Source organism: Sebastes umbrosus, chromosome 18 (assembly GCF_015220745.1).
Source record: "Sebastes umbrosus isolate fSebUmb1 chromosome 18, fSebUmb1.pri, whole genome shotgun sequence".
In the NCBI taxonomy this organism is placed as follows: Eukaryota; Metazoa; Chordata; class Actinopteri; order Perciformes; family Sebastidae; genus Sebastes; species Sebastes umbrosus.
Window position 1 is genome coordinate 4,845,222 of NC_051286.1, and position 14,035 is coordinate 4,859,256.

General features: G+C 43.8%; 1 protein-coding gene across 1 annotated transcript in view; it reads right to left on the minus strand.

The window, feature by feature from the left end:
- The window catches only part of gphnb (gephyrin b), a 119,450-nt gene that overhangs the window by 68,059 nt on the left and 37,356 nt on the right, over nt 1-14,035 (minus strand). Inside the window, exons 3-4 of the mRNA XM_037750977.1 lie at nt 10,054-10,132; nt 8,688-8,735 (exon numbers count right to left, since the gene is read on the minus strand). Of these exons, the coding sequence (XP_037606905.1) occupies nt 8,688-8,735; nt 10,054-10,132 (127 nt within the window). The remainder of the gene's footprint in view (nt 1-8,687; nt 8,736-10,053; nt 10,133-14,035) is intronic.

Genomic DNA, 14,035 nt, shown 5'->3' on the forward strand with positions numbered 1-14,035 from the left:
TTTTTTTTTTTTTGTGCAGCGGAGGGGAGACACGCTAAGCAAGACAACACCAAAATACTGCAGCGAGCGTGCACGGAGACGAACTCAGAGGGAAGCTGTCTGGTTCTGACAATAGAGGCAGAGGAGTCAGAGAGAATCATTTAAGAAGTAGTTTTTCATGAAACACTGCACAATGCAGGGCTACTCGGAGCATCCACTAACTTGTGCACCCACACACACACACACACACACACACACACACACACACACACACACACACACACACACTCCCCCCTGCTGACATCGCTGTGATGGCACGAGTGATTTACTTCTCTTGATGTGCTCGGGAGGGACGGTGGTGGTGGTGGTGGTGGTGGTGGGGGTGTTTGGCATCTCTGTATGTGTCTGTGTGTGATTGTGTTCATGCATGTGCATTCGTCCGTTTATGTGTGTGTGTGTGTGTGTGTCTGTGTTACACCTCGGGAGAGTAAAGGAGCTGTCAGGACAAATCACCTCTCTCCCTCTCCTGGGGTTTTTATGCCTCTCTGTTTCAGCCCAAATGAAAATATGCTCAACACAAATAACTAGGGTTCCTTCCCACCGTTTCCTAGGCAACCCCTCCTGCCTGGAGCCTCCAGTTTGCTGTGTTGTTCATCGTGAGTGTGTGAGAGTTTGTGTGTGTGTGTGTGTGTGTGTGTGTGTGCCAGTGAATGTTTTTTTTTTTTTTGTCACTATCGGGGATGCCATTTCTGTGCGAAGGCAGCAATATGCTGTTGTTGACTGGACATTTTTTTGTTGCATGTTCATGAGATATCCTTGAAGTATGAGGTGATTTGTGGATTCATGTGTGTACACATTGTGGTGCATACATGTAGGCTATGTATGTGTGTGTCTAATTCTATATGTCTATATGTTTGAATACAGATGTATATATATAGTATTTATGTACCATACTGTATCATTGTAGCTATACTGTAAGTGTTGTGTGTGTTTTCTTCATGTGTATGCATTAGAGCTGTCAAAGTTAACGCGACATCTCGTAATTCGTTTTAACGCCACTGATTTCTTTAAGGCAATAACCTAACTTGCGCTTTTTTAGGTTGTAGTGGGCTCAATTATAAAGCTAGAGTGTGAAGGTTTCTGGACAATATTTATCATTGTTTTGTGTTGTTAATTGATTTCCTGTAATAATTTATTTATTTATCTTTGTATTATTTCCCTTATTTATTTATATTACTTATTTATTTACTCACTTATACTTATACTTATATTTACTGTTCTGTTTAATTTTCTCTTTTATTTATAAATGTATTTATTTTGTATTACATTTTAAATTTATTTATTTATTTTTGCATTTATTTTTTTTATTTCTTTTGTATTTATTTTTGCAGGTTCCGTCCTCCATACCTGGGCAGGTGTAATGACAAATGAAACATGAAATACATAGCATCTACTCTTCCTGGGGTCCAGATAAACATCACATCATATTGTAAAACAGATATGTAAGATCAATCAGAGCTTTGTGGGTAGAATAAGAATGGAAATGTCATTTTACTACACATCTAGCTATGAGGCTACATACATGAAAAAATAGCAACAGAAAAATGGATGAAATCAACTCAAGTTGTTGTCGTTGATTTACAGAAATAACTCCAATCATTACCTGCAGCAACGGGGACCTTCGTTGCACGTCATCATGCACACATACGTGTATATTTGTGCACATGTGTGAACATGCATGCATATACAGTATGTGTATGTATATGAGTCTGTGCATAAGTGTGTGTTTCAGCATGACTAGCTTTGCAGATGGAGTGCTTGGCTGTATTTGGGTGGGTGTGCTCTGAATTGAGGGAAGCCTATTAGAGGGGAAAGGGCCTGCAACATTTTAATCTCCAACACCCATCTATGTCTCTTTCTACTGCAGGGGGTTACGACATATAAAGCTCTTCCTCAAACTGCAGGCCGGAGGTAGTCGGTCTGGAATAAAGGCTTTCTGCTCGAGGTGTGGACAAATCCTGATGCGGGCGGAGGGAGGGATGAGATGGGGGGTGGGAGGGAAGAGATGACGGGGTGTGTGTGTGTGTGTGTGTGTGTGTGTGTGTGTGTGAGGGTGGGGGGGGGGATCGAGCATGGCAGTAGTTTTGGCCTGAAAGCCTGGACGCCTCGGCCAAATCTTTCTATGAATAAAAGACGAGCACAGAGAGGAGGATAAAGAGAGAAAGACAGGATGAGAGAGAGAGTGAAAAGAGTGAGAAAAAGGAGTTATAGACCGTCAGGGGCACACTTAACAAGAGAGAGGAGAAGTATGTGTGTATGTGTGCATGTGAGCCAGCTGCAAATCTCTGTGGTTGTGGGACACTTCCAAGATAAGACCCATCTGCCAGGGTGATTTCATTAATAATACAAGCTCTTTGTACAGGGCACTCAATCTCACTCTCTCTTTCTTTCTCACACACACACACACACACACACGCACACACGCACACACACACACACACACACACACTCTCCGTCCAGGGAGGAGAGGAGTGTCTCGGCCATCTCCACGCTCCCCAGTAGAAGCGTGGAGTCGAGCCCATTACAGCTGAGTTGTTGGTTCGTCCATATGTAGGAAAGCTCTCAAGGGGTCACCTCTCAACATGTTGGCTGATAGAGGGAAGGGTGGAGGAAGAAGAGGAGGAGGAGGAGTGGACTAGCCCACCTCTTCAAACCCCCACCGTGATGAGAGCTCTGAGTGCTCAGCGAGGGGTTCCACTCTCATGACTCCACTCAACGCCACTAAACAACACGCACGCCAACCACCGCCTCAGAAACACACACACACACACACACACACACACACACGTATACACACTTTAAAATATTCTGCAGACCACTCCACCCCACAAGCGCTCTATTTATTTACAGAATAAATGTCATCCTGGTTCAGATCCGCCATCACTGACGGTCCCTCTCCCATTTCATTGTCTTTTTCTAAACCACCCCGGCTACACCACATATCAAACTCATATATTTAAAGGTGCCATATTGTAAAAAGTGAGATTTTCATGTCTTTTTTTATTATAAATCAGGTTTAAGTGCTGGATAAATACTGTGAAAGTATCAAAATGCTCAATCCACGGAGGAATACACACAGCCCGTATTCAGAAACTGTGCCTTTAAATGAGCCGTCAGGATGTCTGTACATTTGTGATGTCACAAATCTGCAAGTAAGGGATAATGTACAGCGAGCCGGTCATTGTTGTGAAATAATCCCCGACAGGCACTCCGACGCAGAGGTCGCTGTCGTCTTATTTTATTCCTTCTTTCGGGTGATTGAACATGTCAATAGATAATAACAACACTATTGGCTGTAGCAAGGCCCTACTGACCCACATCTATGAGGCTTATAAGTAAGGGATAATGTACAGTGAGCTGGTCATTGTTGCATCGCCCTTAAGGGGTTTATTTCACAACAACGACCGGCTCGCTGTACATTATCCCGCTTATTACACAGCTACTTACTTAAGAAATCAATAATTTGACACAAAAACGGTCCTCACTAACACGCTATTTAGTACGCTAAAACACAGATTTTTTAGTATGTCGGAAACCTTAGTATGAAACCAGTAGTACGCAAATTAAATACTATTTCCTGTGAAATATTACAGTATGCAACGCTGGACACTACGGCGGCTTAAATATCCCACAATGCAATACAGTAGTAACGACAACGTTCATAACGGACGTTGACGGACAGCTCTGTAACATCAATAACGCTTCAATTTAACTTAAAGTATTAGATTTTACTTTGTTAGGGCATAGTATATATTTAAAATTAATTCAGACTTTGATTCTCACAAATCATCGTTCTGGTCACATGAGGTTGGCACGGGGTTACCATGGTTACGCGTCTCCAACCGGAAAGGACGCTCTCAGGAAGTGACGACATAAATTACTGCTCAGTGCGTCTGAAAAGACTCGTAGTGCTGTTTATTCACACAAAAGTATGTTGAACGGTGGTACACATTCGGACGCAGCCCCGGAAGTAAACATGGACCCAAGCTGTTGCCTAGCAATGTAATTCCGTTAAAATTCGCTAAAACGTACAGACAGAGGGTAAATACAGGCGTATTCAGGCAGACAGTATGAGGAAAATAAAGGTTTTTTTGAACATTACAGCATGTTCTAAGCACGTACCGGAAAAGGAGCACGATATGGGACCTTTAAACAACAAAGGTAACATCTGTGGCATAAACAAGCACGGCTCATCTGTGTGTTTCAATTACTTGTAATGTAAACTACTGCAGGGAGAGCCTCAGATTCATTGAGACTTTAACTGAGTCAATCACAAATATGTTTACGATAAGAAAAGTGGATCCAAGTAAAAACACTTATTATGATGCTTATTGGTGCAGTGGAGGTTTATGTGTGTGTGTGTGTGTGTGTGTGTGTGTGTGTGTGTGTGTGTGTTCGTCCCCTGACCGTCTCCTGACTGTGAAATCGAGCCCACTGTCACCCATCTGATTGACTCCTGGCTATTCTTAGCCGTGACAATTTGTAAAATTGACAAAGGTTGTTACAACACAAGTCGCTGGAGGGCAGAGACGCAGAGTTGGCTCAACAGCCCCGGGGAGGGATGGAGGGATGGAGGGAGGGAGGGAGGCTCGCTCTGCCTCCAACACATAAACACACATGACACGCCACAATGTATGAATCTAAACAAAAGTACTCGCTCATACTGGAAAAGTAAAGATGCATACAAAAAACTACCCACAAGGACGCCCAGGTGTACACACACACACACGCACACACACACACACACACACACGCACACACGCACACACGCACACACGCACACACACACACACACACACACACACACACACACACACACACACACACACACACACACACACATCCAGCCTGCCTCATCTGTGTGTCCTTGAGTCTAGTATCATTAGTTTCACCCCCCTCTGCTACTCTCTCTCTCTCTCTCTCTCTCTCTCTCTCTCATATCATTTTTCTCTCCACCTGACACACCTCTGGATGCTCCTGAATGCCAAACTGGGCAGACTGATTGATTGCATGTGCCAATGTGTGTGTGTGTGTGATTATAGTTTATGCTATGTGTCCTGCTGTGGCCCCATACTCCCTCCCTCCCTCCCTCCCTCCCTCCCTCTCTCTCTGCCTGTCTCTGTCTATGCATCTCTGTCACGGCGCCGGTGGCACATTGAGGGCACAGCGTTCCGGCTGGTCAACCTGATGGAGCCGCTGACTCGTGGTATGGCGTGGATTAACATGGCACGGAGGATCTCCGGGGCCAGAGGAGGTCAGCCGGCCCAGAGCCCGCCGTCTGCATCAGCTAGCGTCACCGCGGCACAGCGGAGCGGACGAGGACGCCAACGCCGGCTGCCTGTCTCAATGTCCAGTTCAAATGTTTAACAGCTCCCCGTTTAATCCAAGATCAACCCTCTCTGCTAACTGGTTCACAACATCTTCATCCAGGGACCTTAACTCTGCATCCACACTGAGCAACACCACCAACCGTCACATTCCCCACAGAGGAGACCTCGCTACCCATCAGTACATCAACAAGCTCGCCAACCAAAAGAAGTTACCCGCAACTGAACCTTTTATCAACTGTCAACACACATTTCCTCATTAACCAGACGATTTTCTTCCATGGACATTTTCTCCATCAATTGATTTTAGCCATTGGAAACAGTAAAAGTCCTCTGTAACTATTATAGTGGTGACATTAAAGTGGAATCCAAAGCCCCTCAGGAAAACCCTGTCTACGTTCCCATACAACTAAACTGTATTCTCAATTACGTTTTGAGGGAAAAGTATTTTCACCCAGATTACGGTCGCACTTTTAAAAAGGTTTTTTAACACGTGGTTAACTTTGTAAATGAAACAAAATGAACTAGAATTAAATTAGAAATTCCCTCCAGGCGTTCCTGAGATATCACGTTCACAAGAATGGACTGGACGGACGTCTGTACATAAGGACAGAGGGACAAACTGAAAACATAATGCTGTGGCCAGCGCGGAGGCATAAAAACGCAACACAACTACTTTGTTAGATTTTGTTTAAAAAAACATCATGGTTCGGCTTAAAATGACTATGTTTGTTACATTATTAAGTTAAGGACGTAAATTAAAATAAGTGAACGTTGACTTTTAATTTCATGCGTGACACAAACAGCGGTCTCCTGGTTGAAAGTCCTGTGTTTGTTAGACCCGTCCACCACCCGGACATCCTCCCTACACGGACGCCTGTGGACTATCATTACAAACGTATAAAAAAAACATAATTTCCCTCGAAATGTAATTAACAATCCAGTTTCGTTGTATGGGAATGTAAAGGATGCCATGAATGCACACATTGCCTTGACTTGTATCCAAATATTTAATTATTTCGGCTGTGGCTCAGAGGGTAGAGCAGGTTGTCCACCAATCGGAAGGTCGGTGGTTCGATCCCCGGCTGCTCCGGGTCACATGTCGATGTGTCCTTGAGCAAGACACTTAACCCCAAATTGCTCCCTTTGGCATAGCCATCGGTGTGTGAATGGGTGAATACTGACATGTAGTGTAGAGCGCTTTGAGGGGTCGGAAGACTAGAAAAACGCTATATAAATGCAAGTCCATTTACCATTTACCATATATAAATCCACCTTTTATATTTCTTGTGTCAGTTTGTAACTCATGAATCCAAATGAGGATGGATATTAGGACTTTATCATCACTATATACTGACATGGAGTACAACCAAGTGTTTGATTTTTCACCTCGTGAGTTAAATATTTGCTGCACTCTTGCTAGAAAGAGGATTCTTCTTTTGCAAAACACTTTTACAACAAAAGCTTCCTCAGACTGGTGCTCCTAAATAATCAGGGTGGGAGGTACTGTACGTGTGCAAAGTGCAGGACTCTGACGCCACTGGGTTAAAGTTCGGTTAGAGGATAAAAAGTAAACTCATCCTGTCTCGTGCTTCAAGTCAGCCTTGACTTTTTCAATATTTAACCAAGATCAAGTGCTTTGAGTTGCATAAACATAAATATTAAATCTGTTAATCATGCTTTAGTTAACACAAGCTGGTTTAGTGTCTAAAATGTTGTTTAGTACGAATATTTTTTGACTTTGCAGATTAAAAAACGCTCCTTATTCTGTTGATAAAAATGAAATCTGGGTAGCATTATATTTGTCTTGTAAAGTATGCAATGTTATACATAAGATGTATACTGTATATACAGAGTGGAAAATAAATAGACACAATATGAGTGCAAATAAATCTATACAGAACTATGCAGAAGAATACATAATATACTTATAGAGTACATAACTGTGAACAAAAAACACACACACACATGGGTTAAAGCGTGTTCGGACAGAAAAAAAACAATACAAAACTACTCCAAATGTTCCCTTAGTGTGTGCATACTGTACTAATAAGCATGGATGGATCCTTAATCACTCTGTGGCGCTCCGTGACTCCGTCTAGCGTGACGCACATGACATGGCACAGGCCTCCTCACACACTCCCCCTCTGCGTCACACACACTTGACACATACACATTACACATCAGCCTGAAAATAAACACACCGTAAAGGACATGACAAGCATGGATCAGTCCAGGGTCCTGTAGCGGGGCAACCGGTGACACTCCAGTGATATTGTGACAGAGGACCTCCAGCGAATCAATGGCTGCACGGAGAACGACTCTAAAGAAGCGTGTCTGAGGCTGCATGTTGGGGGGGGGTCGCAGTTCACGGTGTTCGAGTCGCAGGATGAAGTGAAAGGCAACGTGTGATATGTGCATTGATATAAAAGACTGTTATTGATCAGCGATAACATCGCTCAGTGACATCAAATCTGACATAAAACATCACCTCTTTTCTGCTGTGGACATTATATGGGGAAAAGTATGTGGACTTGCTTCCAACTTTGTGGCAACAGTTTGGGGAGGATCCTTTTACTTTCCTGTTTGAACGTGACAATGAGAAAGAAGAAGTAGTTTTCAGTTTGGTGTGGAAGAACCTCACTGGCTTTCACAGAGCCCCGACCTCAACCGTATCCAATCCCACCTCTGGGATGAACTGGGACTGTGAGCCAGTTCCTTATCTCCCAACATCAGCGCCCAACCTCACTAATGCTCCAGTGGCTGAATGGGAGCAAATTCCTGCAGCCAGGTTCCTTTCCAGAGGATTAGAGTCTGTTATATAGCAGCCTGTTGATGCCCATGGTTTTGTTCAACAATCACACAATGGTGTAATGTCTAGAGTTTCTCCACAAAGAATCACACACAAGCACCACTTTAAATCTTGTGTTTACCAGAAATGTGCTCAAAAGTTTCTTAGAAATAAGTCATTAAGCATGAAAAAAAACATAAAAAAGAACAGATTGACTAAATAAATCTTAGTCGACTCAGACCAAAATGACAAATTAGTCAACCAATCGACTAAGAGGGGACAGTCTAACCCTTTTCTATCACCTCCACACTCTAAAACAAATTGTAAATTGTTGGCTTTGTTTACAAAAGTGACGTTCATTGTCATGTCTATGTTTATATGACTTGAGCTGGAAGAAAACCACATAATCATCACCTGAGTTGCCTGCTGTAGAAATAAACCAAATGACACAGTGCTGAAAAGGTGCAAAAACAATGTTTTAAAGGAATACTTCACCCACAAAATGATCATTTGTATATCAATTTACTCACCCCGTGTTACCTTGAATGCTCGTAGAAAACTTTGGTTTTCTCACATCCCTCCACGGTGAACGGAGAATCAAAAAGACAGAGAAAAGTCTTGATGAATTGAAGTAAATGGTGGCCGCATTTAACAACAGCAAAAACTATATCAAAACACCCGTTTGCAAACTCTCACACTATCAAACTCGTGCAGTGTAATCCAAGTCTCATTTATCCAGTCGTGTGCTCACTACTTCCCAAACACATGCATCTTTGCTAAATCCTTCCTATTTAAAGGAACAGTGTGTAGCTTTTGAGGGGATCTATTGGCAGAAATGGAACATAATACTAATAACTATGTTTTCTTCAGTGTATAATCACCTGATAATAAGAATAATGTTTTCCGTTTCTATCTGCATAGGGAGCGGGTCCTCTTCACGGAGCCGGCCGCCGTGTTTCTACAGTAGCCAAGAACGGACAAACCAAACTCTGGCTGTAGTTCTTCTACATGCTTGGCACACGGGAGAATGGTTGCAATGTGCAATCTCACCGCTAGATGCCGCCAAATCCTACACACTGCACCTTTAAAACGCTTCTGCACAAACAAGTCTCATGCTTGCGCAGGCGCGCCGCTCGTCCAAGGTTTTAGCGAAGATGCATGTGTTTAGGAAGTAGTGAGCATACGACTGGATGAATAAGACTTGGATTGTACTGCAGAACGAGTCGTGTGAGAGTTAGTAAACGGATGATTTAGTTTTGCTGTTGTTAGACGCAGCTGCCATTTACTTCAATTCATCAAGACTTTTCTCTGTTGTTTAATTCTGTGTGGGGGTATGCGAGAACTCAAGGTGACACGGGGTGAGTAATTGATTTACAGATGGTCGTTTTGTGGGTGAAATATTCCTTTAATGCACATCTAGCACAAGAAGATTATTTTCAGGTTTGTTACACGTAAAGTTCAGCTGTGATGGAGATTATTGTTTTCCTGTGTGTCTTCTACGTGCTCTTTTGTCACTGATCACATCCCTGTTAATGGAAACAAGAGTGTTGATTTCACCTCCTTTGGCTTCTTTGAACAAACAATGACTTCCTCCAGCTACTGAGAGTCATCCTTAAACAGAAGAGTGCTGCAGCTCTTTTGTTGTTGCCATGCATGCTGGGAATTTCTCCTCCATAGGGCGACACCGAGCCCCGACATGTTGTGTCGGAGAGATATTTTTAGTATTGCAAAAAAAACAGACGGCTTACACACACACACACACACACACGCAGAGTTTTCAGTGTCGTGGATTTAAGGTTAGTTAAAGGATTTAACTCTGGAGTAAACGATTGTGTGCATGAAGGTGTTTTCTTTCATCATCTCTGTAGGTTGTCATGATAAGTAATAAATACTCACAGGGAGGGATCATGGATGAGATCTTTGAGGTTGACGCCACTGCGGTCCTCTGCAAGGTTCCGAAAACAGCTGTCGCTCACTGGATAGACAAAGAGAGAGAGAGACAGACACACAAACTGATAAGCAATCTAAGTAGAAATGCACGAAGGGCTTTAGCACAAACTGCTATCGTTACATCACCGGCATCGTCCAAACGGAAAATGATTCTTTCTCATAAATGTGAGTAATTACAAGGAAGAATGTATCACGCTAATGTTTTTTCCTCATGCCAACACACTTACTCACTTTGCAAGACCAAGAATTACTATTTTTCTAAACTGTGTCATGGTTGGCCACGTGTGATTACTCAGGGTGGGAGACTGAACTGTTCTTCAGATGAAGAAAACGTTGAAACACACCAAAGTGATCTTTCTTTGATCAGATGATGAAAACTAGATGAACAACATCCAAGAAGCTCCGATCGCTCACATCTCTGAATAAGTCTGTGCTTCATTCTTACATTTTGATCCACATTTCACACCTGTAAAAAAAAAACCTGGACATACAGTAGAGTAGGGATGTGTATTGGCAAGAATCCGGCGATACGATACGTATCATGATACAGGGGTTACGATTCAATACAATACGATACTGTAAACAAGGCGATGTATTAAGATTTTATAAAGAACACACCACCATATGTATAAAATCTGAGTTTAAAAAAAGGAAAGCCATCCATCCTCTGAATGCTCTAGGTCTGTAGTTTGTGGCTGTAACGTTTCATGAGGCTGTGATTATCCTAGAGGTCACCACAGGTCATTTTATACAGTGAGGTCAAGTTTCAATAAAACGGTTTCACTACAATGAAATGTCTAATATGGGGACTAACATCATCACACATGAATACAGTTGGGCTCATTGGATCCACAAGAGTCTCAGCTTTAAAGTGATACTCAATTTATGTAATTCAAGACTGTTTAGGGACCCCAGTATGCAGAAATATTCAAATATACCATTTTAGAACACGCGAAAATAACACATTTGTACTGCATGCAAAAAAATGCATCTGATTATCATAAAGTGGGCGTGACTGTAAATGGGAGACTCGTGGGTACCCATAGAACCCATTTCATTCACATATCTTGAGGTCAGAGGTCAAGGGACCCCTTTGAAAATGGCCATGCCAGTTTTTCCTCGCCATAATTTTGCGTAACTTTGGAGCGTTATTTAGCCTCCTTCGCCCTAAAGTACGGGGCTCGTCCATTGTGTCTAAATTAGGGAGGATAGGACGCTTTCATTTGTTGCAGCAACGCTTGCCAGTTTTGGCCGTAATAAGGCAGGTGTACCTGTATAGAAAAACTATAGGGCTGTCCTGTATATAATTTTATGGGCTTCGAAGCTTCGGTGAGAAATATTCGAAGGCACTCGAAGCTTCTGGACGGTGCCGTTGCAGCACTACTGTACACACACACACCTCTACACATAACAAGCAGCGATATCCGTCTGAGTGAATAATGTTGTGGGATTATTCTTTATTTCATGGGCTATTTTGGAATTTATACATTAGTATTACATATCTATATATAAAAAACTAAAACGAAGCTTTCGAGTACTGATTTGGAGGTTGATTACCATGACAACGGTCGAAGCGTCGAAGGGTTCGGTTCAGCCCTAAAAAAGTATGTCTGGTGTAGCTGCTACATTGTCTTCTGCATCAAATATGGCCACTATGTGAATTAAGCGAACGCCGACACCACCTTCACCCCGCTCACTTTTTGATCACACCGAGCCTACGTGAAGCCACACCTTCACCGTCTCCAACCTCTCGGCGTGGCAGCACCCTCGACTGCAGAGCAGGTGCGAGCCACATGAGTCATCACGGTGATCACAGACGGATAGAGTGACGGATGGAGCGAGACAGGGAGACATGGGGAGAGGAGAAAATGGGTAAAAAAAAAGAAAAGAAAGATAACAAAGTGAGAGGAGACGGAAAGAGACAGACGAGGAGGATGAAGAGAGGGACAAGGTGTTTCGTGATCTGACGGGGCCAAACGTGAACGGACACGCTCGCGTCTTAAAATAGATGCAAAGCGAAGCACCGGAGGGGGGGCGACAATGGTGGTAGTGGCGGTTGTGGTGGTGGTTGTGGCGGTGGTTGTGGCGGTGGTGGTGGTGCAGTGGATTTAATCCAAAAAAAAACTTGTTGTAGACAAGACTGGAAATGTCATGATGTTACTCCAATGAAGTGCCATGATCCATGAACGAGAGGAGGGGCGGAGGGATGGGGTGAGCGGACGGGTGAAGCAAGAGTGGTGTAAAAAAAAAATGGAAGGAAAGGATGTAGGGGATGATGGTGGAGGGAAAAAGGAGAGATTGAGGGGATGAAAAGGATTTCTTTTTTTTGATGAGGAGAAAAAGCCGCGGCGACGGGGCAGCAGCACAGTGGAGACGGAGGTAAACAGAGGGTGCAGGACGTTGCTCTGGGCTCTGGCAAATAAATGGGAGAGTGCTGACATTTGCACACCGAGCCAGCTCAGAAAGAGAGAAAGAGAGGGAGAAACAAGAGAGACAGAAAGACTGCGGGAGGGGAGGAGGAGGAGGAGGAAGAGGAGGAGGAGGGGAGATGTAGCGAGAGAGAAAAAAAAGGTTGGAGGGAGGAGAGAAAAAGGGGAGCAAGCACATGGAATACACACCACCCTGGCTTTAGAGGGGCACTGCTGCAGAAGTGCATGTGTGTGTTTGTGTGTGTGAAGAGGGAACTTCCTTCAAGACTGCAGTATTCCTTACACACACACACGCACACACACACATACAGCCCTCCTCAGTCTTTCTCTCCCAGCTACCCCTTGATCTAAAAATAGCCGTTCCACTCTCCTACAAGAGGCAGCAACCATTCTGAACCAATCAACACGCTCTGTCAAAGGCATCGGTACCCACCACCCCTCCATATGTGTGTGTGTGTGTGTGCACATGTGTGCAAAAAGGGGGAACTCCTGAGCGAAGGTAATAAAACTGCCCCTCCCTGATGCACCGCTTAGTAGAAATGGTGGGAAGGCGATCCCTTCTGCAAAACAATAGCAGGGAAAAGAATCAAGAGAGCGAAAGAGAGAGAGAGAGGGGAGGAAAAAGGGGGGAAAGAAGGAGTGAGAGTGGAAGAGAGGGGGATCTGGCTGCAGTTGAAACAGGCTTCAAAGGAATATTAATGTGATCCTGTGCAAGAGCTGAAGACAGGGGAAGAGGGGAGGGAGGACGGAGGAAGAGGAGGAGGGAAAAGGTGCGCTAGGATTCATGACGTTTGCTCCCTCCCACCTGCAGAGCTCCGCCCATGCACCTTTTCTCTCCAGGTAAACCTGCATCGCCTGCCCCCCAAACGTCTCCGGTGTCCGTCCTAAAAACCCGCATTGTAGGAAGAAACTTCATCATCACAGCAGACGTCCACTTAGCTTCGCTTCCTACCCTTCCGAGAGTAACACCACTCTAGTCCGAGGTCGCGGCCAAGGCGAAGACGCAATGCAGTGACCTCGTCCCACCCCAGCAGGCGCTATTCCCTGTGGTTCATACAGCTACACAGCGAGCTAAAGGTCAATGCTTCTACATGGCTGGACAACCACTAGAAGACAGACAGCTACTGTAAGGTCAGACAGATAGTTGTCACAGCTGAGACTGGTTACCAGTAGATCATCCTGTTATTCTGGGGTCAAACATTTAAAGAGAAGCAGAAGCTCATATCTCAGCGATGCAATTTAGATTCAAGCCACTGCAATCGATTTTCATACCTGACATTCATGATATTGAGTGCAACCAAAAGACTGCACTAGAAGCAGCACATTTTTGCACTCAATAGGCCTTCTTTTGTTTCTGGGGAGTTTATTTCTCTTTTTGTCTATTTATTTTAGGGCTGTCAATCGATTAAATTATTTAATCGCGATTATCCACAAATGAATCGCACATTTTTTATCTGTTCTTATCAACATGGGAGTGGACAAATATGCTGCTTTATGCA